The 26,156-nt window shown below is 49.5% G+C and overlaps 14 protein-coding genes across 14 annotated transcripts; 2 read left to right on the top strand and 12 right to left on the bottom strand.

Moving 5' to 3' along the window:
- Nucleotides 1–558: 558 nt before the first annotated feature.
- Nucleotides 559–963, bottom strand: TbgDal_X1160 (hypothetical protein, unlikely; the record flags this gene model as incomplete). The annotated part of the gene is made up of 1 exon (XM_011778999.1): nt 559–963. The coding sequence occupies one exon, from the start codon at nt 961–963 to the stop codon at nt 559–561; it is 405 nt and encodes a 134-aa protein (XP_011777301.1).
- Nucleotides 964–2,680: 1,717 nt separating this feature from the next.
- TbgDal_X1150 (hypothetical protein) lies at nt 2,681–3,070 on the top strand (the record flags this gene model as incomplete). Its single annotated transcript, XM_011778998.1, has 1 exon — nt 2,681–3,070. The coding sequence occupies one exon, from the start codon at nt 2,681–2,683 to the stop codon at nt 3,068–3,070; it is 390 nt and encodes a 129-aa protein (XP_011777300.1).
- Nucleotides 3,071–5,110: 2,040 nt separating this feature from the next.
- On the bottom strand, nt 5,111–5,797 carry TbgDal_X1140 (T. brucei spp.-specific protein; the record flags this gene model as incomplete). The annotated part of the gene is made up of 1 exon (XM_011778997.1): nt 5,111–5,797. One exon carries the CDS (start codon nt 5,795–5,797, stop codon nt 5,111–5,113), a length of 687 nt encoding a protein of 228 aa, XP_011777299.1.
- Nucleotides 5,798–5,924: 127 nt separating this feature from the next.
- Nucleotides 5,925–6,302, bottom strand: TbgDal_X1130 (T. brucei spp.-specific protein; the record flags this gene model as incomplete). Its single annotated transcript, XM_011778996.1, has 1 exon — nt 5,925–6,302. The coding sequence occupies one exon, from the start codon at nt 6,300–6,302 to the stop codon at nt 5,925–5,927; it is 378 nt and encodes a 125-aa protein (XP_011777298.1).
- A 726-nt stretch (nt 6,303–7,028) lies between these two features.
- Nucleotides 7,029–7,415, bottom strand: TbgDal_X1120 (hypothetical protein, unlikely; the record flags this gene model as incomplete). The annotated part of the gene is made up of 1 exon (XM_011778995.1): nt 7,029–7,415. One exon carries the CDS (start codon nt 7,413–7,415, stop codon nt 7,029–7,031), a length of 387 nt encoding a protein of 128 aa, XP_011777297.1.
- An 846-nt stretch (nt 7,416–8,261) lies between these two features.
- Nucleotides 8,262–8,744, bottom strand: TbgDal_X1110 (T. brucei spp.-specific protein; the record flags this gene model as incomplete). The annotated part of the gene is made up of 1 exon (XM_011778994.1): nt 8,262–8,744. One exon carries the CDS (start codon nt 8,742–8,744, stop codon nt 8,262–8,264), a length of 483 nt encoding a protein of 160 aa, XP_011777296.1.
- A 601-nt stretch (nt 8,745–9,345) lies between these two features.
- Nucleotides 9,346–9,714, top strand: TbgDal_X1100 (hypothetical protein, unlikely; the record flags this gene model as incomplete). The annotated part of the gene is made up of 1 exon (XM_011778993.1): nt 9,346–9,714. The coding sequence occupies one exon, from the start codon at nt 9,346–9,348 to the stop codon at nt 9,712–9,714; it is 369 nt and encodes a 122-aa protein (XP_011777295.1).
- A 273-nt stretch (nt 9,715–9,987) lies between these two features.
- TbgDal_X1090 (hypothetical protein, conserved) lies at nt 9,988–11,142 on the bottom strand (the record flags this gene model as incomplete). Its single annotated transcript, XM_011778992.1, has 1 exon — nt 9,988–11,142. One exon carries the CDS (start codon nt 11,140–11,142, stop codon nt 9,988–9,990), a length of 1,155 nt encoding a protein of 384 aa, XP_011777294.1.
- Nucleotides 11,143–11,890: 748 nt separating this feature from the next.
- TbgDal_X1080 (hypothetical protein, conserved) lies at nt 11,891–13,834 on the bottom strand (the record flags this gene model as incomplete). Its single annotated transcript, XM_011778991.1, has 1 exon — nt 11,891–13,834. One exon carries the CDS (start codon nt 13,832–13,834, stop codon nt 11,891–11,893), a length of 1,944 nt encoding a protein of 647 aa, XP_011777293.1.
- A 345-nt stretch (nt 13,835–14,179) lies between these two features.
- TbgDal_X1070 (hypothetical protein, conserved) lies at nt 14,180–19,450 on the bottom strand (the record flags this gene model as incomplete). The annotated part of the gene is made up of 1 exon (XM_011778990.1): nt 14,180–19,450. The coding sequence occupies one exon, from the start codon at nt 19,448–19,450 to the stop codon at nt 14,180–14,182; it is 5,271 nt and encodes a 1,756-aa protein (XP_011777292.1).
- Nucleotides 19,451–19,848: 398 nt separating this feature from the next.
- TbgDal_X1060 (hypothetical protein, conserved) lies at nt 19,849–21,678 on the bottom strand (the record flags this gene model as incomplete). Its single annotated transcript, XM_011778989.1, has 1 exon — nt 19,849–21,678. One exon carries the CDS (start codon nt 21,676–21,678, stop codon nt 19,849–19,851), a length of 1,830 nt encoding a protein of 609 aa, XP_011777291.1.
- Nucleotides 21,679–22,048: 370 nt separating this feature from the next.
- On the bottom strand, nt 22,049–23,455 carry TbgDal_X1050 (hypothetical protein, conserved; the record flags this gene model as incomplete). Its single annotated transcript, XM_011778988.1, has 1 exon — nt 22,049–23,455. The coding sequence occupies one exon, from the start codon at nt 23,453–23,455 to the stop codon at nt 22,049–22,051; it is 1,407 nt and encodes a 468-aa protein (XP_011777290.1).
- Nucleotides 23,456–23,723: 268 nt separating this feature from the next.
- On the bottom strand, nt 23,724–24,350 carry TbgDal_X1040 (hypothetical protein, conserved; the record flags this gene model as incomplete). The annotated part of the gene is made up of 1 exon (XM_011778987.1): nt 23,724–24,350. One exon carries the CDS (start codon nt 24,348–24,350, stop codon nt 23,724–23,726), a length of 627 nt encoding a protein of 208 aa, XP_011777289.1.
- A 1,147-nt stretch (nt 24,351–25,497) lies between these two features.
- TbgDal_X1030 (hypothetical protein, unlikely) lies at nt 25,498–25,833 on the bottom strand (the record flags this gene model as incomplete). Its single annotated transcript, XM_011778986.1, has 1 exon — nt 25,498–25,833. One exon carries the CDS (start codon nt 25,831–25,833, stop codon nt 25,498–25,500), a length of 336 nt encoding a protein of 111 aa, XP_011777288.1.
- Between the last annotated feature and the right edge of the window lie 323 nt (nt 25,834–26,156).

The following is a 26,156-nucleotide window of genomic DNA, read 5'->3' as shown; positions in this document are numbered from 1 at the left end:
TAACCAATACGTTCCAAAATAACAATAATTAGAGTAGTTCAAAAAGAAAGTTAGAGAACAAACTGTAAACAATAAGTAGATGCACGTTTCCTCAATCAAGAAAAAAAGGAAAACAATGCACAGTAACGTTAGAAAATAAACAATTCCTCCCTGTGTCACGAAACTGACCTGCATGGGTAAATCATTACATAGAGGTAACTACTTATTGGACCCGTCCCACTACGTAGTTATGCTGGAGAGGAAAGGATTGGGGCTCCGATCTCTGGAAACGGCACGTGCTCTATACATCTCTTACTCCAAATAGATAGAAGTTAATAGAACATGCGAGCAGACAGCAGATGAGCGGAGAACTCAAAAGAAACTTCAAGCTAAATTGGATACTCGTACAATTTTGAAGCAGAAAACAAAATCCATTGATGTCAAAAAAAAAACGACTGGAAAATGCTGTAGAGGCAACCCACAACTGGCGGTGCTAACAATGAAAACGCCATCCCACGTCAAAACATCAGACATCAGCCATATGCTAGAGCGACGAAAAAAGTGAAGATCTATATGACCTCAACCCGAGGTATTGAATGAAAACTGTTGTCCGCAGCAGCCGCAACACACAATAAGGGTTTCCCACAAACAAACCCCATGAGACATAATATCTGCAACATCAAGATAAAAGAAAAATCGTTCAAACAGCAATTTGAAAACAGCGTAGTGAACGCGGGTGAAGGTACTCGTTAATGCGCATAGGGCATGCTGCGGTTCGATTTTTGAACACAAGCGGGTATAGCCATTCTCAGCCGCCACCACTTGGAGAGGCAAACACTCACGTCCGCAACGAAATCGTCCAACTAACAAGGACTGTACCTTAAACTGACGATGCCTTCGGCTACGGCAGTGGGGTTGCTGTGAGCACAGTAATCGTTGTTCCCTGCTCGGCAATAGAACCAGCTGATGTCCCCCGTAACACATTTAGAGTTGCATCGGAAAGAGCGCAGTGCAGAGCCACCGAGGGCTACATGTGAGACCTCCCGCTTCACAAATATCATAGTAATACATGCAGAAATAGCCATCAGCACCGTCGGTGACGATCAACAACAAGCGGTCTCCGACCTCTTCTCTCCGCACCTTTACGCTGAACATCACTATCGCAGAGATTGTCGGAGAACAGTCTCGAGGTGCTGACCAGAACCACGGCAAACCAAAAAAAGTTTCCGTTCATAATACCCGACCCCTACCCTGCGACCATGATGAACAGTGGGCCCATTCACAGCACGTCAGCATTGCACCTAGTTTATAAACACTGATCGCACTTTGAGGACCCTGGGCGACTACACCAAGTTATTTACAACGGCCAATCACAACAATGTGGAAAGGGACCGGGCATCCGTTAAAAGCGTCTATCCCATCCAACTATTGGTCACCTCTCGTGACGCCCACGGCGCGGCCCGTCAAGGCGGTGAGAACGGTACGGCGTAAGAGGGTGAGCCCCCGTCAAAAAGGAAAACCAAAACCGCCACCAACGCCGCAAAGCCAGATGCAGCGCGGCCCCACGACAAACAATGCTTCGATCCTTCCCAAATCAAGCCCCGGATATACGAATTTGGGATAACCGGTGGCCGAACGCATACCAAGAGAACCGGGCCGCCCCGTCGACGGGGCGGCCATCGCGTGGACCCACACGGCCTCGCACGAAGAAACCGGTTACAACCGGGGGGAGCGGAAGAGTTGATGAGTCAGATCCCGGGGAGTAAGGACGGCGTTCGTTCCTTTCGGTGGCCGTAACGCCTGGGGTGAAGGCTGTGCTCTTCCTTGTGAAGCAGCAGGGGGCTCGGCAGCCCCTGCGGTTCAGGGAGGCGTTCCTCTTCGCAGAGGATGCGGTAGTGCACAAGATTCGCGAGGAGCGTAGCTTTCCCCGCACAGGAGCACCGTGTTCGCCAAAATAGGGCACACAGCTCGCAACAGTGTCCGAACTTTTTTCCAACCGCTCACCCCCCACCCTTAATCCAGGGCTTTCTGGGGGGTGTGGCAACCTCTGCCGTCCAGGAAGGTGACCGAAACATAGGAGGGAAAGCGCCACCGGGGTGCGTCCGCGAAGGTAATCAGAAGTGTACCTGAAAAATGTGAGGGGGACAAGGGGAAGTCTTGGCCCTTTCGATCCACGCTTTCTCCGGGAGCGCCGCGAATAGGTGTGTTGCCACTTTCGCGCCACTTCAAGGCCGCCTGAGGCCGGCGGGACCGCCGAGAGCTTTTAAACCGCCTCCGAGCTCTACTAGGGGTGGGCTGACGGTGAGGTCGTGGTGCGGGTCGTATATGCCTGTCTTTCTCTCTGAGGAACGCGCTGTGGAGTGTTAACGAAGGAAATAGGAATACCTCTGTCGCGTATGTGATTGGTATGAAAGGCGGTGGCGAGAACAGCGGGATGAGATGTCATAACAGCTCCTTTCCGCTTCGGAAATGCTTTGCTTTTGTCAGTGTTCAACTCCGATACCGCACCCCAGAGTAATGGCCTTCTCCCCCTTGTAGGGCGGCAAACGCCCAGCTACAGCGCAAGCACTGAGTGCCCTCCCAAAGTACACTCGATCGTACGCCGCTTTCAACTAGTTCAAAGGACGGAGGAAGCAGCCCAACCGTTAAGAATACCCCTCAGACCACCACATCTGCGCGGTTAGCGACGGGCGGTACACAGATGAAACCGCTATTAGAGTCGGACCAAGCTAAGGGTGCCAAACCATCACGGTGTCAGAGTGCCAGCATTGCTCACCGTAGGGGAAATGGTGTTTCTAGATTAGTATCGAACAGACGAGTTTCCCATGACGATTTCCATGTTCCGAAGCAGACTCAAAAAACGCCTGCAGGCATGGGAACTTCTGCAGATGGTGGAAAGGATGCGCTTGAGATTGGGGTCCCAAGAGACTTCGACGCAGCAGTCCACGAGAGGGAAGTGCCAAAAAGGATTGTTGTGGCACCGTTCTCCACAGCCATTGTGGTTTCCTTGAAGCAGAGAAGTGCCGCGATGTTGGGCACGGAGCGCAGCCGGCGGCCACTGCGGCGGCACAGAAATTCTTTTCACAATTGATTTAATTCATTGCCCCTGCTGTGAAGTCAAAGGCGGGAATTTCCGGAAGTAAACCAGATCATCGCGGTAGAAACTTTATCCTCGAATTTTCTTTCATCCCGCCGCCCAGCATTTTCCCCGTCAGCTTTGGCATACTGTCAGTTGGCTTCGCGGGTAGAAACAGCGCTGTCCCACTGGCGTTTTTGGTTGGATTCGGCAACGGCGCGGTGATACTATGCACATGTTTCTTTTGCTCTTTTCCAAACCGCATGAGCAGGTTAGGAGGCTGCGGCAGATGCCGCAACCCGCTCACCTACAGCTTCTTCGGTTCTCTCCCAAATGATTCTTCTTCCCCAGTTTCCACACCGCTGGAGCACCCCCTAAATGACGGCCCACAGTTAGATATTTACAATTGTTTTAAACATGCGGTCTGTAATTCCAGAAACTCAATACATTTTTGTGAGTGAATGTGTTGAGTGTGCCTTTGCGAGAGGGCTGTGCATATGTGCCCGCCCTTGTATGCATCGGCTGCCTCTTTGGAAGGCGGTAACCACTAACAACCAGATTCCAAGTGGTTAACAGATACGGCACGAATACCAACTTTAGCAGCCTCCAACATTCCCCCCTGATGATGAATGGTTTTGAAGCCCCATATCCTCATTCCCGCACAACTGTTTCATTCGACACCTTCTTCATTAGTACAATGAGGTCCACCTCCTTGATGTTTATGCGCCTCATGATTCTTCCAGGCGCCGCGGCTCCGCACCCCTTCCTCCTAGCAACTGCTTGAGCCGCAGTTTGGCGAATAAAATGTGCAATGGTATCATTGAGATGTTCTCCTCTCTTCAACAACTTTCTCACGTGTGGCACGGTACTCTGTCGTGCTCCGCCTCCCAAATGTCGGTCAAACGATCACCCTCCACGAATACGATAGCCTCTAAGGCTTTCAACGTACAAATCTCCCTGTCATTCCCAAGTGTTGCATCGCAAGGGATCCAACTGCAACTGCTTCCAGAGTTCCTCAAAGCTTTCCATATTGTTATCTCAGAGTGTTTAAAGCAGATCACATAAGACGGGGGAACTCTCCTTTAACTGATCTTTATCGTATTAGGGCTCTTCTGTTGGCAACTGAAAATACCTGTTCCATACATTCACCGGTTATCAACTTAACATCCTTCTTCTGCGCAACGGCTCCGGCTTTTCCATGACTCCATTAGAGCCGTTTTATATTTGAGGGTGGGGAAGTAGGTTGATGTGACCTTGGGCTGCTCCTCATCCGAAAGCCCAAGCGGAGTTACCATGCTTTCTGGAGTTCCTTCTGTTTTCGATTCCTCAACAACGGACGCTCCACCACGAATAGACACAGACAAGCTGCCGCCACCCATGTTGGAGGGGGTCGTTTGTAGGCTTTGATAAATGTAGAATGTTGGTAGTCAGCTTCCCCTAATTGTTATGGATGTCTCCCCTGAGGGCGCCAAAAGCCCACCATGTTTTAATGATCCATCCTCAAAAGGGGCAACCTCTTGCCATCCGAGGCACCGCCCGTGTTTCGCCGTTCACAGTGAAATGTAGTCTTTGGTTTCGGTGGATATTTCCTCTGTGGAGCGAGGGGATCTAGTTGACACTTAACGCATGTAATTATTTGTCTTTTCAGCGGTGCGCAATTAGAAGATGTACTTTAAGCTGATCCTCCGTGTGCGAGTTGCCATCTTTACCCCGATATCAGAAATAACGATCTTTACTCTGTTTTTTTTCGGGATGAGGCTCTACGCTGGGGTTGGCGGTGTTTTCTGGTATATTAGTCTTTTATGTTCTTTTCGTTGCTTCACTTATGTTATCTTATATTCTTATGTTAATGTATTTAAGCCTAGTCGGGGAGTGCTTCTGCGGTGCTGAGTTTCCCATTTTGGTGTGCCGTCCCCGTCACCTCCGAAACTACACATAGAATGCCCGCAAAAGAAGTCATTACTTTGGTTGCGTCCTGTTTGCCTTTCGTAGATTTACGTCTGCGGATAATGGTGAACTCAAGATAAGTGGGCCCTGTGGGGGCTTTGTAATATATCAGGGAGATTGAAATTGGTGTGTGCCTCCGTCCAAGCAAAAGCCAAAGACGCAACAGAGAAGGCGAGGGGGTTTAAGGATATGGTGGAGTTGGTGAGGTTGAAGATTGTGAGGGTTAGAGGAAATGAGGAGGGAAAGAGAAATTGAACGTCGTGCACGGGGATCGCGAAGTTTTTGAAACGTGTGGGGAGTGCGTGGAGTAAATGGGGCAAAGAGAGGGAGAGAACAAAGGGGGGAATGGTAAACAACGGGCTTTTCGCCTGTAAGTGGGGATCGGTTTAGGGTACATCCGCTCGCGAAAGAATGTTTGGGTATTTTCCTCCCTGGGAGAGCGGCGCTTTTTTGGCGAAGAAACTTGCCGTCGGGGAGCGCGGGATCGCGAAGTTTTTGAAACGTGTGGGGAGTGCGTGGAGTAAATGGGGCAAAGAGAGGGAGAGAACAAAGGGGGGAATGGTAAACAACGGGCTTTTCGCCTGTAAGTGGGGATCGGTTTAGGGTACATCCGCTCGCGAAAGAATGTTTGGGTATTTTCCTCCCTGGGAGAGCGGCGCTTTTTTGGCGAAGAAACTTGCCGTCGGGGAGCGCGGGATCGCCGCCGAGGTGACAGGGATTCGTACGAGGCACCGCACCACGCGTCATCGCATCAATGGAGAGGTTGGGAAAAGAGTTGAACGGCATCCTATGCATTGAGGGCTGCCTCTTAAGGGCCCTGCTTTCGCAGTAACGTGGGCAGACATGGTGAATGTGGTTTTGGGCGAGAAAACACTGGGGCCACACCGAAGCAACGAAAGAAAAGAGGGGCGGGGAGCCGCACTTATTCGGTGTTTCCCAAGTACCTTCTCGGGAATGCTGGGTTGACAGGGCACCCGTGATGTGCACTCGGCAAGGAAATTGGGGGGGGGGGGAGAAAACCACACTTAAATGAGACTGAGGTGCCAGAAACCCTTCGCCGATTTCCTCGAATGGCCCCAAGTGCGAAAGCTGAAGGAATAAATGAACCCAGAAGCGCTGCAGAACAACAATCCCGTAAAGCCATGTCGCTGTCACAGCCCCCTACTGGAATGTTCAAGAAGTCGCACCGAAGCGAGACCATGATAACGCATGATGGAACTGACACCCAGAGTAGCGGAACGCGTCGGCGTTCCTCTCTCTGCCTCTTTCCCCTGGTGGCTACTCTTCCTGTTTCATACATTATTGAAGTCAACCGAGACGGGTTTCCAATGGATGACAGCGAGGGCTTTCTTGTGAGGGCCGCAATGTTGTGACGCGAAAGTCGGCTTGCGAATAAGTGAGCGGGACTGTGTTGATATTTGTGTAATTTCCAACTCACTCTTTAGAAAGCGGTTAACCTGTGAGGGAGGACTGACGCGCTCTTCTTTTTGTCAATTCGGAACCTCTCGCTACGGCACGGTTTCTAAGTGGCCCTCTGCAGTTTATGCAGTTTGGGGAAAAGCTCTAGCAGCTCAAGGCGGAAAGAAAAGGAATTTAATGAAGGCCAAAAGGATAGGGAAGTCAGCCTCATTATTATTATTATTATAAAAGAAGTGTATGTCTCCCCTTCGCTTTTTCCGTTTCTGCGTCCCCGAACCTTCCATCAGACCCAGCAAAACAACAGCGGTGTCAAAAGTACGTCACCACAAAACAAGGGAGGGGAAACAAATTGCATCAACGAAATGACTTTTTGAACACCGTTAGGTAATTCACAAGAAGGAAATCACAGCAGAGACACATATGTTAAGCAATTGTTTCACTAATATTGTTGTTAGTGTTCATGCATGGGTTCCCTAAAATACGACAACTTCAAGTAAATTTCAGCACCGTAACAAATGAAGGAGCTGATTTTGCATGACCGCTGAAGTAAAGGGGACAAAAAGAAACACTATATATATATTTTGGGACTTGAGGGAACTTGAAGGCATCACAATTCAAAAATCCCGTTCCTCATATTAGACGGCGAAGTGTGCAGTTGCCCTTTGTTATTACCATTATTCAATTGTTCTTCGATCCTGACAGTCAGTAAATGGACAAACATGAAGGAAAGGAAAGAAAAAGCAATTGGGGACAACGAAACGCCACAAAGGGAGGGGGGGGGGAAATAGTAAATAATAATAAAAAAACGAGCGATATGACGGTACGCGATTTGTTCTTTTGTTTTGCACCGCGAACAGTAGAAGGAACTAAAAAAGAAAAAAAAGCACACGCTAAAAATGGTGTTATGGTTGAGCTCCCATTCGAAGCGTCCAACGTCGACCATTTCCCCACCGTCCTCCCCTACACGTACATAAAAAAAAAAACTACGGGACATACGTTTAGTTTCCCAGCACAGGTGTAAAAAGGAAAATAAAATGAAAAAAAAAAGATAAAATATTTTTTCTTTGAGGAGAAGTGGGCATATAACTCGTAGGGGCCACCGTGGTGCTCCGGTTGCATTGCGTCGATAAATTTGTATTTATAAAAATATATGTCTGTTTATTTATGCGCTACGTGGCGGGATAAATATTCAGCCAAATATCTTTCATCTGGGCACTCCCACTTTTAATGTTAGTGCACCAATGAAACGTAAAAGAAGTGTATAGTGTAAATGTTTGAATGACACTCACCATTACACCACGCTCATAATAAACCAATGAGTATATGAATATGCTTTTATATTATATGCATAAACATAAAAATATGCGTAAATGCATGCCGAAACGACTTCTGCTGATAAATTTCTTCGACACACTTGGCTTGTCTTGACGTACCTCACTTCCGTTTATCGTCCTGTTATTGAAGTGCAAGTAAAAAATTAAAAAAAAAAAATGCCACAACTTGCACCGCATCACATGATATGATATCTTTCATCTCGCTTAGTGTTAGTAAGCGCATGTATGAGTACATAAATAGAAAAAAAAATTATGCAGGAAAACGGTATGCGCTTGTTTTGTCAGGTTCCTTTTTTGAATAGAACGGATGTCAAAAATGCAATATCCAATTACTCAGACACACACGCACGCTTATATATGTTTCTTTTTTTTTTTTAAATTTTGAATGCTGAAGGGGTTGCGGCAACGACACGGGTGGAGGATTGGAGTTGGTAATGTTGAAGGTGGAAAATGAAAAAAGAAAACAACAACAACAAAATAAACAAGCAGGCAAACAACAGCTGTACTCAAAGGAGTGTTGCCGCGCTTCTCGTGAAGGTGCTGTTAAGTTCCTTGAAGTTTGCTGCAATCCTCACTACCGCAATTTCACTTTTGTCCATATTCCTCGCGCGGTGACTCACATCCAATTGAATAATTTCTTTAATTAACCCCACAAATTTGTGCCTGTCATCTTCTTCGCATTTCATGTGTCCGCTTAATGTGTCCCCGAGTCCCTCAAATCTCTGAAAGCCACTCATAACAGTAACATCGACGGGATCCCTGCAATTAAATGTAATATCATAATAACAAAGTTTCACACGTGATCCTTTATTATTATTATTATTATCTTCTTCCAACGCATTTCGCATTTCCTCCAACCTTCGCATGAGTACATTCCTTTTGGTTTTGTACTCAAATGTCCGTGGGGTATCACGTGCATTGTGCGTTTGAATGGTTTCTTCTGATGTCACCGTTATTGTTGTCACTGGGCGGGAGGAACGGGCTTTCATTATTCACACGTAATGCCGATAATATTTGAAGGGGCGGCAACAATAACAACAACAATAATATTATTATTAGTGGTGATGGTCGGTGCTATAGCTGCTGCTATCGTTATTACTGTTCAAAGGAAAAATAAAAAATAAAAAATTTTTTACTTCGGACGCAGCGGTACGAACAGCCTATCAACTGTGTTGGGTACTTGATAAAAGAAAAAATAGCAAAAACACACAAGGATAAAAAAGGAGATTCATATTCGAGAACACACATTCTCATAATAAATCATATGTTCCCCCTCCACGCTGCAGAATTTTATTTATGTTTATTTATTTATTTCCACTTTACTGCGTCACCAGCAACTTTACAAGCCGCAATGCAAGAAACAGAAGCAGGTGCTGATTGTGGTACGAAATTTCTTAATGTGTGGAAAGTTCATCAACATTAGACGGTTTTATTGGCCCTAAACCGCTTCCCCGTTAAAATTCCAAACGGGGTTTCCCCCAATGAAGAGAACCGTCCTCCCATTGAAAACAAAACAAAAAAGAAAACAATATGAGACAAAAACAGTTGTTCCTTCATTTTACTTGTGCGAATATATAAGTACACAAATTCATGAATACGAAAATACATAAACACATACGTGGATCTTCCTTAAGGATAATCGCCTCGCAAAAGCACATTGAAGGGGGAAAAAAAAACTTCGCTTACGGGAACGAATGCTGTGTCGGAATGGGATGTTATGAGATAAGTCACGGGGTTGTTAACCATGCAGGTGACGAACAGCGCATAGTGTTTAGGCGTGGGATGACAGCAACCGCCTCCATCCTCCTTTCCATCGCGTATCTATTCACTCTATTATTATTATTATTGTTGTTGTCAATACTTTGTTTTTTTTTCTTTTTAAAAGAAACAGCAGCAAAACATCATGTCGCGCAACCAATGGCATGTTCCAACTGTATCACGACACCAAACTTCACTTGAGGAAGACAAATAACATTCACATCGTAATCGGATAAACACTGAGGGAGCCCTCCGTCACCCGCTTTATTCACACTAATAAGTTCCCTTCATCTTCCCTTTATAAAGCAAAAATTATACGTTACCGGATTCACCCTTAACGAAGGCTAGGTGAATACCAATAGAAATATTGAGGGCACGCACCGGGAGAGGTGCGGCACAATTCAAATCGCTTGACTGTAGAGTTCGTATCATATGACGTGTTCGTGTGAATTTCAACAGTCCTATAAGTTTCTTTCATTGAGTCCATAAACACAGCGAGGCGGCAGGAAGTATTAACCAAAGGTCGCGCAATGGACTCCATAGGGATCCGATTCTCCGGCTGCTGATGTCACTTGCACCGTCTTTTGCCTTTTGATCATGTTCAGCCTTCACCACAACTTCGGCTACTGTTTTCCCCTTTTTTCCCATTCGCTCCGCCCTAGCGACAGCTTCCTCTTTTTCCGCTCTTTCCCTTTCGGCCCTCCGTCTCATTTCTTCCTCCGCTTCTTTCCGAGCTTTGGCATCTGCAGCCGCTTTCTCCCTTGTTTCCGCCAGCTCCTTTTCTGCTAGTAGTCTTTTTCTCTCCGCCTCCCCGGCAATTTCCCTCGCCACGACAATCGACTCTTGATAAGCTGACGCCATTCCCTCTTCAGCACGCATCTTCATCTGCGATGCCTTCGTAGCCGCGTCCTTTGCAATTCCCATAGACAGTTCTACCGCGTCAAGACGATAACATATCCCATGGTATGTGATTACCAGCTCCATGTGCGTGGGCTGCCATGCCTTGCCATTAATATCGTCCAACTTACAGTTGTCAAATAGTCGACAATGCGGCCGACTCGCATTCTTGAGGCCATCACCATATTTATTTTCAACACCACTGCAAAAGTCTTCTTCTGTTTCCTTATCTTCCGCCCCCGCGGTGGCCATTAGTATTTTGTCGATAAGGTTCGCGGAGTGGTTCGAACTCGTTTCTATCTCCGCTGCGGCTGTCCCAACACTTTCATTCGTTCGTATCACTTTTTCATAAGCTTCCTCGGCACTCGCCGCCACCTCGACAGCGGCGTCGGCAATTCCCTTCATCCGTTCTACAACAACAGCGGTAAGTCCCGCATCCATTACATCCTTCTGCAGTTTTTCGTACAAGGTCTGCGTGCTCTTTGACGCTTTGACAGTTCCGTCTAGAGAAGCCTTCGCATCAGTGACATGCTTTTCTACTTCGCTCGCAAGAGTCCCCGCCTTTTTATTTACTGCTTCTAATAAATGCTTCGCCCCACACAAGGTATTTACTACGTCCTGTGGTGGTGCCTTACCTGGAGCAACGGTGTCCACTTCCTCTGCGAAGCACCTCGTGACGGCAACGATAAGCGTTGCAACGAAGAACTTTTCTAATTTCATCACTGCTGCCATGCTTGGCACGTTGCGACTCTATACTTCATAAAGTGAAGACGTGATTATACGTGTTTAAGTAGGTGTGAAATGTGAAATGGGAAGACAAACAGCGGCTGGTAGACGTTTTGTATTGCACTCGCTTCAGGTATGTTTGCGTGCTCTCACGCGCACGAAAATAACAGGATGTTAACGAAAAGTGGAGGGGGGAAGATGAGGGGCGACGGCACGTGAGACAAACTGATCGCCACAACAGCAACATTGCGGAACAGCTGAAAAAATTACATTCCAGTTTGAGACCCAATGTGCCGGTTCACGAGAGATATGGGAAAACAAACGGGAAGGGCGGGATATCGACAGCCTCCTCTTCCTTTCCCTCCAACAATGCAGGTAAATGTGCCAACTACTATTGCTGACAGCCACATGCGGGCACGAGGGCAAGTTGGGGAGAGGGTTGGCAAGATTCTGTAATCTTGCGTTTGCTCTCTTCGCTAACCCCTCCGTACTGTTTCCATGGGTGCATCGAATGAAGCCTGCGCAGACAAAATGGATAACAGTAATGAAGTCGGTCGCTCTCCACCCCAACCGTCACAGAGGAGAACCCCTTAGCCGCACACGGTAGGCACGCTGAGTGCACGATGCGGCGATACCGATCAACTTTGCCAACCAATGGCGACACCGTGCCAATCGTACAATGCAGCTAAACAAAATAACTAAACATTTATTTTCCTCCGGGGACCAAGGTGGAGGATGCCATAAGTTGACATTGTCATCCGTCATCTGGATGCTGGGACAAATCGTCTACAGGACTAACACTCTCGAGTGAGTCCTCATTATCATCATCACCATAACTCTCTGGTGACACACTGGAGGTGGAGGAGGCATACGGAGACCGCTCACCTGCACTTTCCCCAACTTGGTCGTTTTCTTGGCCGCTTCGTCTCCTCTGCAGCACTGGTTCTACCTCTTCTCGAATAAATGTTGTAAAGGTACTAATTATGTGATTGATAGCTCGCTGGTAACACCCACTACCTATCCAACCACATCGCCACGTACGGTCTTCAAGGGGAATTTCTGCATCTGCGGAGACGGTTGAAAGTAGTTCTTGTAGAAAGGCGTCATCACTCACATCAATTAACTGAAGGGCGACATAAAGTTGTCCTAGCCCAATAGCCCTTGCGAGCCTCTCGAAAAGTGTTCCCCGTGGGCGGTATGGCAGCGAACTTGGCCGTTTGAAAACACCGCTATCCTCCTCTGAGCCTCGCTTGTGGGATTTACTGTCAAGTATTTCTTGCAGCACCTCATTGATGTAGGGAACGCGACTAATGTCACGCAGGCATGTACCTAACTCAGAGCGACGGCAGATCTTCACAGCGATTCTTTGCAGGCATGCTGAGCTGGGGTTGGCATATGGGTTGAACCCCATACGGATGCGCATCCTATTAAACGGCCCATTTTTAATGATATACGTCAAGCACGCCACAGCCTTTTTATTTATGTGTGTGCGAGGGCATACACCCGTTTCGAAAATGGCGTCTATGAGGTCCTTCGTCACCCATACCGGACGCTCTTCCAAGAGCGCCTTCACGGCTCGCACCTCTATGCAACCTTGCTCATCAAAACCTTCGTTCAGGCGGCGGAGGATATCCATCTGCGCTTGACTCGGTGGCGGTGGAATGTTTGGGTCGCCTGCTGCCATCGTCAGCGTGGGAACGCCCTCAAACTCCCACAGTGGTGCCTCATCGCAGTTAAATGATGTTGCAGTGTTATCCAGGCGGTCCATGTCCCTCTTCCCCGAGTGTGAATCATACACTAAAGCGACCTCGAACGGACTCTTCTCGCCTATAAAGTGACCTGGTGGAAAAATGTTCCCACTGCACAGTTCTGGAAATGATTCAATATTTTCGCTCGTGAAAGGGGAAAAACAGAAATCCGCCGGTTTAACAATGTCTACTTCGCGTGACACAACACCTAATACAGTTACCCCCGTTTGCTTGTGATCAGTGCCGCCATCAACGTAAGTTTCTTTTACCACACGTCCCGTCTCCACATTACGCAATCGTTTAACCCGTCGCGTGCGTTTCACCTCCACCAGGAGATCATTACGAAAGAATCCCTGAAGCAAGAGCTGGGGGGTAATGGAGGGAAAGGACTCGCGCCTTATTCGTTCTCTTTCTGCCTCCCCTTCTTCATTTGCCGTAGTCGTCAGCTTGCTACGGTTTCCGTTGGCAGTTCCCTCCAAACGACTCTCCAGATCCGCGTCAAAATCCAGCGACCGCCACCCTGAGAATATTTCCCCCGTGCAATATTCCGTCGTTGTTGCAATACCCAACATTTCCTTCGGTTCACCCTTTCCCGCGGTGTCGTTACCTCCTTCCTGACGTTCCGCCTTCTCCCGTGCCGTCGGTGTGATGTCGTCGATACAAGGTCGAAGGAATGACGGGGGAACAAATGCCTCTACCGTGCGGCGATCCGCCGTGGCCGTGGCACATGAGGAATGGGTACCGTCGGTGTTGGTTTCCACCGTTACAGGAAGGCAAAAGGGAAGCTCTATCGACACAAAGCGTCTGTATGGCTCCACGGCGGCCATACCCCAACCCTTGCTCGCGACATGGCATGTTACATGTATGATGAAAGAAATGCGGGGAGAATACACGGGACAACAATGTGTATAAGGACAATGGCAAAAGAGAGAGGAGAGGGGAATACACATTCCCTTCTACCCTTCGGTGGGTAGACCACCACACATAGAAAAAAAGAAGAAAGGCATCCAAGTGGTCACTAGAGCCCCTCCGTTGCTGCTGCTGTTTGTGTTTCTGTCCTCTAAAATACCTCTTACATATCTTCGTTGCACTGCTGTCATACAGACATGGGGTTGAGAAAAACTGCATTACAACGTAAGCAACCTCATCCCACCGCTCTCACAAAGATAGAGGAGCAACATCAAATGGAGGGGAAAGAAGTAAAGACGAAAGTGTATGTACGGATCGTGGGGAGAGAAGGGAGGGTGAATTTTGCAATAAAACATCTAGTATAATAACTAACTGCTGTGTTTACATCATTGATTTTGATTCATGCGGCGTTCTCTATAACACCGATACACCTGCTGAATGGTACGGGCCGCCTCATTGGTAACATGGAAGTTCTTTTCTTCCATGCGCTCCTCTCGCATCCGGTTCACCAAGCGTTGCGCCGTGATGCGACGCCAGAAGGACTGCAGAACGGTGGCCGTAGCGTCGAACTTATTCTCTCCCAATACCTGTTGTCTTTTCTCTTTCTCAGATGCTTGTCGCCGTTCTTCCCACTCGCATCGGTGAATGTAGCCCCGAAACTGTGCCTGAATGATCGTAGCCGCACGCCTCTGTATTTCTAACAGATTAGCGCGCTTGCACTCAAGGTATTTCTTCCAGTAGCTTTTAATGATTGCAACAGCCCTCAGTGCTTTGCTCTTCTCCCTTCTGCGAGCCATACGGAGTTCTGCAAGCCAGCGTCGAACCACCCTCTGAATCACGACCGCAGCCTTGTCGCTTCGCGCCTTGACATTGAGACGCCCCCTGATGTGGTCGCGTTTCATATGTGACTCGTGCATCCAGAACAGGTTGCGCACGACATCCTGTGGATCCATTGTCGTGTAGTGTTCCAGCTCCTCGGCCAACTGTTTCTCTCTCTTTGCCCTACGACGTGCTGTGACTTCACAACACGCCCTAAACACCCTATAAGCGCACTGTATAGCCAAAGCGCTTCGCTGTTCCAAGGCTTCCTGTTCGCGTTTGCGTTGCTCCTCTTCCATCTTCTTTCGCCTAACCCCACGTGCATACATACGCTCGTAGTGTCCGCGGTAGAACCTTTGAATTTTTATAATGGCCGCGTGTCTGCGGAGGTACCGTTCCCGTTCCTTATCCGTCAGCTGCTCAAGTAGTCTCTTCCTCTTCACCACCAGCCTATGCTGCTGCGAGAGCATTGTCTGCAAGAAAGCGTTAATGAGACTAACGGCCTCATCCCATCTTTCCATATAATAGAGTTGATACGCTACTTCCTCTTGTCGTTTCAACCTACGCGCCTCCAACTCCATTTTCGCCAGCATGCACCGCCACCACCGCTGGATAATTCTTGCATTCTTTACACGGCGCCTATGCAACTGACGGAGGACGGCCACCTTTTCTGCAGCAACCATTTTCCTCCAGAAGCATTGAATCTTGAGCGCCGCTGTGGAGCGCCTCTTCCGGAGGTCAGTATGCTTCAATACCGTCGCATTTATTCCGCAGCGGAATTTATGCGTTCGCCACGCGCGCTGCACCTTCCGGATATGCACCTCTAATGCCGCTAATTCTCTCCTTTCCTCTTCAAGTACTCGCCGTGTTACTCGTCCGCGCCAGATCGCCTGGAGCGTCGTCGCGGCCTCGTCGCGGCGCATGAGGATAAACATCCTCTCCTTCCGCTTCCTTTTACGATTCTCATGACGAAGCAAATCCAGACGGCGTAAGAAGTGGCGTGCGGCCTTCTGTATCCGCATGGCTGCTGCCGTCTCCTCTTCGAACCTCTTGGCCTCCCGTAGCCGTTGCAGCTCCATTCTACATAAGCGAGCACGATAGTGTTTTGAGATCATGGTTGCTGCGACGTGACATCTTCGCATATGCACCACCCTATCCTTTGCAAATGCGCACCTCCAGGCACGCTGAACAACGCACGCGGCCCTTGCTCGACGCTGGGCCTCAACGCGCTCCTGTGCCTGACGGATGAGAAAACACTTATACGCGAAGAGTTCCATTCGTCCTTGAAACCCCCTGGCAATACGCTGAAAGAACTCCGCGCAGAGCGTAAGGCGCAAGAATGAACTCCGCACACTTCTGACGTAGACGAAACTGTTATGGGCCCGCCAACTGGCCTGTAGCAGCACAACAGAGTCTGCCTGAAGACGCGCCAAACGAGCCTCACGTGCCTTAATTGCATGGTATCGTGCAGTTTCTCTTTCTTTCTCTCTCACTTTACACATCCGGTACCACTGCGCGATGCAGGTGGCTGCGTCGTTTTGGCGCCTGTTCTCTCTTACTTGCAGGAAACTTCGACGCAGAACACGTGTCTGGTACCACCGCTTAACACGCGTTACCCGACGCTCCAACACCGCCTTTTCTGCACGCAATCGATCTAACTTGATACGCGCTAAGCGGTTGCGCCACTGGCACTGTATCTTGGTTGCATACTTGTTCAGGATTTGTTGTTGGAGTTGGTAAAGTAAGTCCATTTCCATCCGTCTGCGAAGGCGTGAAGAAAGGAGGGCTCTCGTAGCTGTTTGCATCACCACGATTCGCTTCTGATTAGTTGCCGATTTGAGTTCCTGCTCGTAGTGATAAGCCTTGTAGTAGCGGAACCAAGCGCGCGCCAGTACACCGCGCATCCGAGCTTGAATGACCTCTGCGGCATGTTTGCGGCGCTCTTGCTCCTGTTCGAAGAGGAACTCCATTTTTCGCTTCAGGTAGCACCTATAAGCCACCTGAATACGCCGCGCAGCGCGTACCTCCATTTCATAGATTCGCTCTTCCTCAGCTCGCTGAGCCTCAATGAGAGCCGCGAGGTGCTCCTCACGCCACCTGAGGAAGGCACGGAAACCACGCTGAATGCGGCACGCTGCATTTCGGTGACGCATCTTCCGCGCCAGGTAGCACCTCCGTATTTCCAGTCGTCGTAGGAACTGTCGCACACGGTTCTGAATTATTATGGCATTTTCCATTTCCTTCTTCAACCGTGCGGATTGCCGCCGCTCTTCCATCACCTTTTCCGCCAGCCTAATGGCCTGTAACTTCACGAGGTAAATGCGGAAAGTTTTTTGAATCTTCTTGGAGGCAATAACCATCCTTGTCAGCAGTGTGCGCGCGAGGCTACCACGCCATATACGCTGAATGGCTACAGCGGCTCGGTGACAGCGCCTAAGTTCATCAGTGCGCATTCCCTCAACAAATTTCTCATACAGCACCCCTGCTAATGCGACGTCGTTTTTGGCCTCCTCTTTGGCTAGACGCTTTTGCTCTCGTTCCTTCGCCCTGGCAAGTGCAGCGCTGCGACCTGCTGCGGAAAGGCTTCCCCGTAGTTCCTCTGCCTTTTTCTGTCCAAGCTGGGCGCGCATGAGATGCTTTTCCACTGAGGCAGCCTGTTGCGCGGAAAGGATAGGCCGGCTCGTCGAAGCCGTTTCCGAACTGTCTTTAGGTGCAAGCGATGTGATGCTTGCAAAGCGACGTCGACCAAAGAGACTCATCGTATCTAACCGAGAGGAACTAGATCCTTTACTTAGCTTCCTCGCATCCTTTGACTCGAACACAGAGGAGAGAGCAATGCGATGTTGCCCGTCCGACACCCCGGCACTGGCTGTGCTTCCCGATTTTAGCGACTGGGACCTAATAGGGGAAAGCACCAGTGGCCTAATGCCCGACCGCTTTGTGGCCCCCAGTGGTCCTGAGGCAGCTTGTTTAGCTGTTGTTGAGCACACGAAAGGATCCTGCGAAGAGGGACCGCTCTTAACCGACATGCTCTCCAAGCGACTAAATAGGGAAGAGCCCGACCAACCCATGCTGGGGGCCTTCTTCGTGACTTCCGGTACCGTTTGCGCACGCAATTCGTCGGACAAAGACTTCGGCGACTGACCGCGGACTACCCCGGATCGCCACTCAGTTACCTGCGTGTTCACTTTCATAAGACCCGGCACCCCTGGCTTCGCCACCAACGCAGCTGCAGACTTGGCAGAACTAGACTCACTGCATGGGGCTGCTTTTGCATCCTCAAGAGGGTTTAAGCACGCTTCCTCGCTTTGCCGCTGTTGGGGCAGCAGTTGTAATGGTACGGGCGCTGACAGTTGGGTGGACTCCGGCTCAATCTCGATTACAGGTGGTGGTTGTTCCTCTTGAACAGATGCCTCCAGACGTGTTTCCGGTCGATAAAGCGTGAATTGTGGCGATGGTGGAGAACAGGCTGACGCCTGAGTCCGTGGAAACGACGGTCTTCCACCTGGCGTTGATGACCATTGTGGATCCTGCGGTCCCGGGGACTCTTCTTCACTCCCTCCTTGGGGCTCCCTCTGCATATCGGGCGCAACAGACCGCTCAGGGGGCCCCTTCCGGTTGGTCGATTCGTGGTCCGGTAGCATATTTCTGGGCATCTGCGGTCGAGTGGCCGAAGAAAGGGGCGGGGTTAATATCGACGCCTTCGACGCCGACGAGATGCGTGTTGGAGTGCTTGGTATAACAGACATAACTGACGTAGCGGTTTCTTGTGCAGCTTGTTGTTGTTGCGGCGGCGGTTCTGTTGCCGACGAAAAATGATCCGCGGATGCTGCTTTTGATATAGGTGGTAGTGGTCCCTTTGCCGCCTTACCACGCTCCTTCTTTTCCTTCTCAAGTCGCTCCTCCCTGAACACCGGGTCTGCGTGCATTCGCTGGATTGCCATCATTGCCATTTCTACTGTTGGGCATGCCGGATCAACAAAATACTTGCGGCTGGCCTCCAATGCCTGCTGATATACATTCTTTGCCCTCTCGACATCACCGCTGCGGTTACGTAGCTCAAGCGAAACTCCCAGGTTATATAACCCCACCACGAGCATCATAGCACATGTTGGTAGTTGCTGCTTGTGTTGCTGCCGAAGCATCTGCTCGTTCATAGCAGAAAGGGCGTTTTCAACCGCAATAACCGCCTCGTCATGCCGTTGGAGTTCGTTGAGTACGGCGCACATGTTGAGGTATGTTGACGGTGATCCACCAGTTGTCCTGTCGAGTGCCACTTCCATATCCACGGCCTGCCGCAAATACCGGAGCGATTCCTCCAATCTTCCACGGCGTTTTTCCATACAACCAAGGTTGTTCAGTGTGGCGGCACGTAGGCGCAGGCGGCGTGCTTCCGCAGAAGGGAAGTAATTCAGCTCCTCGGTAGTGCGACTATCAGTTAAGAAGAGCGCCTTACCTAGAAACAGTTCAGCCATGTCGAAGCACCGTTGGTTAAAGGCGCTCACAGCATTGCTGTTGCACCGGAGAACAATGTCTGCGGCGTGATCTACACTGCAAAGAGGTAACAACCCCTCTTCAACGAGCGGTCCAATGAGTGGTGCTACTGCATTCTCATGTGCGCGTCTCAGTAAGAGAACGGACTCTGCACATTTAATGCTTTCTGCTTGGTTTCCGTGATCCGAAAGGTTGGCAGACATTTCAATGAGGAAGCGCATAGCTGCAACTATAGATGATGGATCATCAGGGTTGATGGAGTCAATGAAATAGTCGGCATTAGGTAAACGCGGCGGTTTTTCTGCCGCCACGTGTGAATCAGAACGGACTCCTCCACGTGGCATTTAAAGTTGCGGGCCTTTTATCAACTCCCTTCCTGATTTGCCTTCCCCCTTTCCTTCTTTTCCCCCGTCCACTTTGTCGTGCTACGGTTAATGCTACGGTTTTCATTAAAAGGAAAAAAATGTGGCGAGAGAGTAAACAAGAGAATAAAACGGAAAAGGGTCCATGCTATCAGCCAAATAGAAGGTCGGAAAACCACAAACAAAAGTACACGTTGAAGGGATTACACGAGCACAAAACAACCCCCCCCCCCCCAGTGTGTCGCATTTGAGTTGAAGCTAGCGACTAGAAGTCCATGGAGTCCTGCGGCCACTGCGTTTCCCTTTGTTGGCGCCAGATACCAAAACTCGGGAGAATGAAGACTGATGAATGTTGCAACCTGAAGTAACAATCCCAAGAGTTACTTTCTCTTCAGTAGTTGCATTTCATCCTCATCATCATCGGTGCTTTCGTGGGCACATTCATCACCATTGTTGGGGGCCAAACAACTTTCCCCAGTGGCTGTCTTATTATGTTTTCGCAATGCCATCATCTCGTCTTCCTCTTCCTCTTCGTCATCCCCATCGCCTTCCTCTTCTCTGAAGCCACTCGTCACGACGTCGTCCCTTAACAGTGTCACCACCTCCGAGGCAACAGTGTCCTCTGTCTCTCTGCGAGTGACTTCGCAACTCTCCCCATCCGCAACACAACTCCACAACGACCAGTACTTACTATGGGCTACGGTAAACAACGTTTCCCCCGTTTGCCCCCCTTCTGCGGGCCAACACTGTCCACGAACGGGAGAAGGCCCTCGCAACACCTGCACACTTGCACCCGTGGCATTCATATCCCATAATCTTACCGTTCCGTCGAGAGATGTGGAAACGAGTGCGGCTGGGACGGCTGGGAAGCTGGGGTTTCTGCAGAACTCCACGGATGTGACGACGTCGTCGTGACCCGCCAGTATGCATGGGGCTCCGGCCGCTCCGCGACACAGGTAACGCGCATCCCAGACGTGCACATTGTTGTCGGCACCACCCGTAGCGAACCGAAAACCGCACAGCGACCATGAAAGACATGTACAGGCTTGCAAATGACCGCCGTGTTTCCCAGCCGCGGTGAAGGAGACCGCCCCGCTCCTTAGATCCCACGCAACTACGCGCCCTGCTTTGTCAGCTGTAGCTAAAAGTGATGAGTCTGGATGAAACCGCACATCAAGGATACCACACACATCTTCATATCCGTTGTGAGAAACCAGCGGAAGAAGTGGGGTGTCGTCATTGATGTCCCACAAGCGCACAGTGGTGTCATCACTTGCAGAAGCGAGCCAAACACCAGTGGGGTCCACTGCGATTCGGTTAATACCTGCTGTATGTTTCGAGCTACTTAGCGCCACTCGCTTGAGGAACAAGTTGGTGTCTGCAACTGCACCTGTTCCACCATTAGCACCGTCCACGCTGGAGCCACTTTCACCTGCGTTACTCGTATCGTCCAGGGGTTGCGTGGAAATGCGCCACATTGCGATGCGCGAGTCGAACATTGTTGTGCTAAAAAAGAGTGGCTGAATGGGATGCGCCGCAAGATGCCGCACTGGCCCCCAGCCAGTCTCACACGTGGATCCACTTCCAAGAGCACGACAAGTTGAAGCACTCCACATCGTTACGACACCGTTCACGGCACCAGTTACCGCGATATGATCCAACGCTGGGACTGCCGCGCAGCAGGTGAAGGGCATGCAAAAGAATTCTGAAATAGACGCAGATTCAGATGTCGACGGCCTATCACGTTGTCTAACAACTTTCACGTTGCGAACTGACTTCGTTAAGCGGAGGCCGCGCAGCCGGTCAACCATCGAGTGGTGCGCGGCACGAACGGCAGTGGGTGCAACAAACGCCTCCTTTAGTTTTGCGATCCGCCGTTCCGCCCGCTCCAGCGTAACAGGAAGTAGGGCCACACGCTTCTTGACGAGTTCTGATGGCGCATCGGAAAGTTTTCCCCCTGCTTCAACCGCACCAGAAATCATTCTGCCAACACGCGGAGTTGCCGCAGCTGCAGCAGTGAAGCCTGAATAATGTTGTATCCCGCGGACTGCATCCAAGCTTCCGTATCCCTTTTCCACCATGTGCTTGCGTAGACGTTGCCGACGCTCTGACATTGTTTCACCAAATACGATGATGGGCTCCTCGAGCAGTCGCAAAGCCTCTTGCACCTCTCGGTCACCATAGGGGACTACGGGATCAATTAACTCCATCGTGCTGGTTGCTTTTACTCGTCTTTATATCTACCACTTTCTTTACCTCTATTGTTCCTCCTGTTGGAACTGCAGCAGTGATTCCACATCGTGGTTAAGAAAAACATGTGAGTTTCGAGAAAAAAAAAGAATTGATCCGCTAGGGGGAGGAAGAGCAACTCAGTCAAGAAACATCAACAATCATTTCAACAGGGAAACGAACAGGGAGTGAAACCAATAAGGGACCGAAAGGTAGTATGAGGCCGCTGCTTTTTGCGGCAAGCATTGCGAAGGAGTGAACACCACGGAATGCAACTTCGCCTGCACACTCCGCATGTTGCCATTAAACTGTATGCGCACAAAGCCACCTCATCACTCATCGGTCAACCACCTAACTGGACAGCATTAACGGAACCACAACAATCAGTACGTGAAGACAAACAATGTACACCATTGTAAAGATTCGAAGTGGTGACGACCGACGCAGCAGTCTTGCGGTGTGGAGTGCCGTTGAATCGAGAACATGACCACATTTCCCTATGAATTGGCCAACAACACCGTTGTACTCTTCACCGAAAAATGTGACACTATGCGGCTCGCCCACTTCACCCATCGGATAGGGCGCCTCTATGGATACACGTGCTGTGCGCTCTTCTTCAAGCCTATTCGTCATCCTTTCACATCGTCGACGCCATTCTGCGGCATCACGCAGCGCCGTTTCCATCGCCTTATGTTTTTCCAACAATTGGCGGGAAAGCAGCACATCACCTTCTTTCCCTCCATCGGGACGTAAAGCAACAAGGGCCCCAGAGGCGGTGAAGGTCCCTCCATTTCTTTCCACAGCCGCTCGCAACTCATTTAGCTCACGTTGTCGGCTCTGCAAAAGCGCTTTGCTATGATTATGTGCCGCTACTTCGCTGTCCAAAGCCTCTTGCACCCCCTTTAGGTCTGCTTTGAGGAACTCCAGATCTTGCAATACTGCGCTGTGCCGTTGACGAAACTCTGTCGTCTCACGCCTCCCCGCCGCCACTTGCGCTTCAAGCCACTCACGCTGCCGCTGTAAGGAAGTAACGCTGTTTCTCAAATCTCCCACATCTCCCTCCTCGGTTTTGACACCCTCCACCCCTTCGAAGTGACTTTCCGCTTGCCCCGGGATATCATCACTATGGTAAAATGGGACACTTTCTTTCCTGCGCTCGAGACGTGCGTGAAGCTCCTCGCACTGACGCTGGCTCTCTTCCAACAACAAACGCGACTTTACCTTGTGTTCCTCCAATTCCGTTTTTGTGTCTTGCAGTGCTTCCTCTAGTTTGCACACTCTCAGAGACTGTTGCAGCAATTCTTGCTTTGCAACTTCTGCCGCTGCCTGGTACCGCTGAACCATTTGAGTTAGCGCCTCAATTTGCTTTTCCTTCTGCCCCGTAAGAGGCGAACTGGAATCCCTGCCCACGGCCGCGAGTGCAGATGCTGTTGTTGCAATTCCATTGCCCTCTATGTGACTCCACGTGTTAAGGGAAGGGGCGACGGCGTCATCATGATGGGGAGGCGCCGCAAACCCATGGAGTGGGAAGGGTGGCTCCGGGAATGTTGGAAGATGGACAACACCAGACCCGGCGGGGTCAATCGCAACTGAACCATCAGGAAGGTTGCATCTCAATATTCCCTGTTGTGCAGGGTCGTGGCCTTCCGTAGAACAGGATGGCACATTGATCTCGACGTTCCTTTCTACTGCCTGACGGGCGTGTTGCTCTGCACGTTCGTCAATAGCTTCCAAAAGTGCTGTCACGCCACGGAGCATGTCGTCTGCGTTAACTTCCACTTAATGGATACCACGGCTCACACCAAAGCAATTAGTTCTGTTTATGTATTAAGAGCGTGTGATGGGGCTTCACAACCCTCTTCAATGATAATATGGACATCACAGGAAGGAGGGGGAAAACATGAGCTAGTTTCATGAAACTCTCATGCCGAGATTGGACCAGCGCAACGGTGACCCTGGTTCGAAAAGAAGAAAAAGAAATAACGACAACACGAATCAAGAGCAGTGTAGCTTGGAGTCCCCACAGTCACTCCAGTTGTCTTTCACTCCCATTGCTGTCTTCACCGCTGTCAGGCAAGCGCGTGTAACCGACTCCACTTGGGCTGTCCTCATCAGATTTGCTCGCCGCCCCGCCGCTACGATCTCCAACAGGCACCTCCTCCAACCAACTCTTATCATTCGAAACCTCGCGGATGGCCGCTGAAAGCGAAGACTCACCGGGTCCTCGTAATGCATCTTCCACCATGTCACTCACGACCTTTACTATGCCGGGGACGGTGATGTCCTCGTCTTCGCTCCCGCCTTCTCTTCCGCTTTCTTTCAACTGTTCACGAATCGCAGTGACCAGTTGTTGCAGTTCTCGAAGCCGTCGCTCTCCATGCTCATAAGCGTTCTTCACGTCAGCAATGATTGAGCAGAGGTCGCCCACATCCAGTCGCGCCTCGCAGACATGATTACCACCCTTGCGTGCAGAAGTAACCGTGAAGTTGTCGAATCCACCCAGTTGCTCCGCCAGTGAGAGCCGAACCGCCTCCCTCATGATTTCCTCTTGAAGGGGGGCGTCATCGAGGCTTTCAAGCGCGTTGAGATGTAGCGGCACAGTTACTGTACCCGTAACATTGACAGTTACTCTGGTTGTGGGCCCTAATGTCATGCCACCTCCTCCTGACACTTACAAATGTGTGTATCGGCTTCGCGATTGAGTTAACTGCTTCGTTTCTTTCCTCCCTTTTCCCAACCCAAATGTGGGTTTATAACTAGGCGGTAGCCAATAAAAAAGAGCAAGGGATCAAAAAACTGCTCATCAGTTATCGCTATTGTTATTATTCAATTGCGCGACTGCAGGTGAGTAAAAGTGTCAAAAGTGTGATCCACCGTGATGGGGCAACACCAACAATAAGTGGAAGTCAAAAAATTGCCGACACAAAACACAACGGGGGATATCACCGTCAAGTTGGTGCGCGAAAATCGCATCCCTACGCCTAGTTCGAGTAAACTTAGGAGCTGCCGTTTTAACACCTGGTTAACACAAGAATTCATGTAGCCAATGTGAGTTGACCTTTCCCCATTTGGTCTCTCCCTTCGTTGATTTGACGCCCATACCAACCATTCGTATCTGATCGCGCTTTGTTAAGTTCCCCCACTGCGCATGACACCGCTCCAGTTACTTGCGTTCAGCTGATGCAATATAATTCCTAGGCATCAGTTGTGGAATATGTAAATAGCATAAGTGAATTTGCCCTTCGCCAGTCACCTCACCACTCTACAAGGAAGCTGCTACAAATGACGAACTACGACATAATGAAGGTGCGAAGAATAAAAGAGAGAGAGAGAGAAAGAAAGGCCATGAAAAAAATTATTTTTTCTTGTAGGGGAAGTGTGGTGGGGTAATGCAGGTGTGGAAAGCATTTGCACCGTTTACGTCATATCCTCAACGTTCTCTCTCTTTTTTTTTAAAAAAAGAATGCTCCGCTTCATTCATGGCACTCCATCACATTTACAACCGTTCCAGAAGCAGCGCCAAAAACGCATCTTTATATACTCATGCACACACTCTCTCCCTTTCCCTCCTTTCCGCATGTAACCTTAGCAAAGGGTGAGTTTGTGGATGTACCTGGTCGGGGTTAAGAGGGAACCGCGCTGAAATGGTGAGTAAGAGAAAAAAAGAAAAAGGAAGAGGCCCACCGGAAAAAAGAAAAAGGTTGTAGTATAAACACTAATAACGATGACACGACAGTGAACTGCTCCGCAACTTTCACTCACACGAATCTTCCGTCCTTTTGTTCGCTCATACTCACTTTCTATTCTATTTCTCCTCCTGACTTTCTTTCCCTCCTCCATTTAGTTATACAACATATGTGATACCCTTCCTTTTTCCTTCTTCCCCTCCCCGTACTTTGGAAAGGAAACACCGCACAAAACATTGGGGAACTCGCACCTACACGCAAGCGAACAAACCAGGAAAAGAAAAACAAACCTCCCCTTCCCCCCCTTGTGTTTGGCTGAATATCGTCACCGCCTTCGTTCCATGCACCGGAGGGGGAGGGGGAGTGAAGTGAGTGACAGTCAAAAAATCCCCAGCAAAAAAAAGAAAAGAAAAAGAAGACGTAGCAGACGCTTAATAACAACAGAAACATCAAATGATGAAAGTTTTTATTTAGTAGTTTCCCCCCTCTCTAAAAGAAGAATGAAGGAAGGTCATGCACGGGAGATACAAAAATTAACAAGACAAAAGAGGGGGCCGACTCCTTTTTTTCATACGTTGAATGTTTAAAGCGACAAAAGCAATCATACACATGCACATGCGCACGGAGGGAAAGAAAGCAGAAACGCGCATATCGGGTTCGTGAACACAAACTTTAACCAAAGGAAACGTTTACACACAAACCAAACTAAGAAAAAAAAACACTTTCAAACTAATGATGAACAATCATATGCATTCATATATAACAATATATAG

The sequence above is a fragment of the Trypanosoma brucei genome, chromosome 10 (assembly GCF_000210295.1).
Source record: "Trypanosoma brucei gambiense DAL972 chromosome 10, complete sequence".
In the NCBI taxonomy this organism is placed as follows: domain Eukaryota; phylum Euglenozoa; class Kinetoplastea; order Trypanosomatida; family Trypanosomatidae; genus Trypanosoma; species Trypanosoma brucei.
The sequence above is the reverse complement of the archived record's forward strand: the minus strand, read 5'-3'. Positions and strand labels throughout refer to the sequence as shown.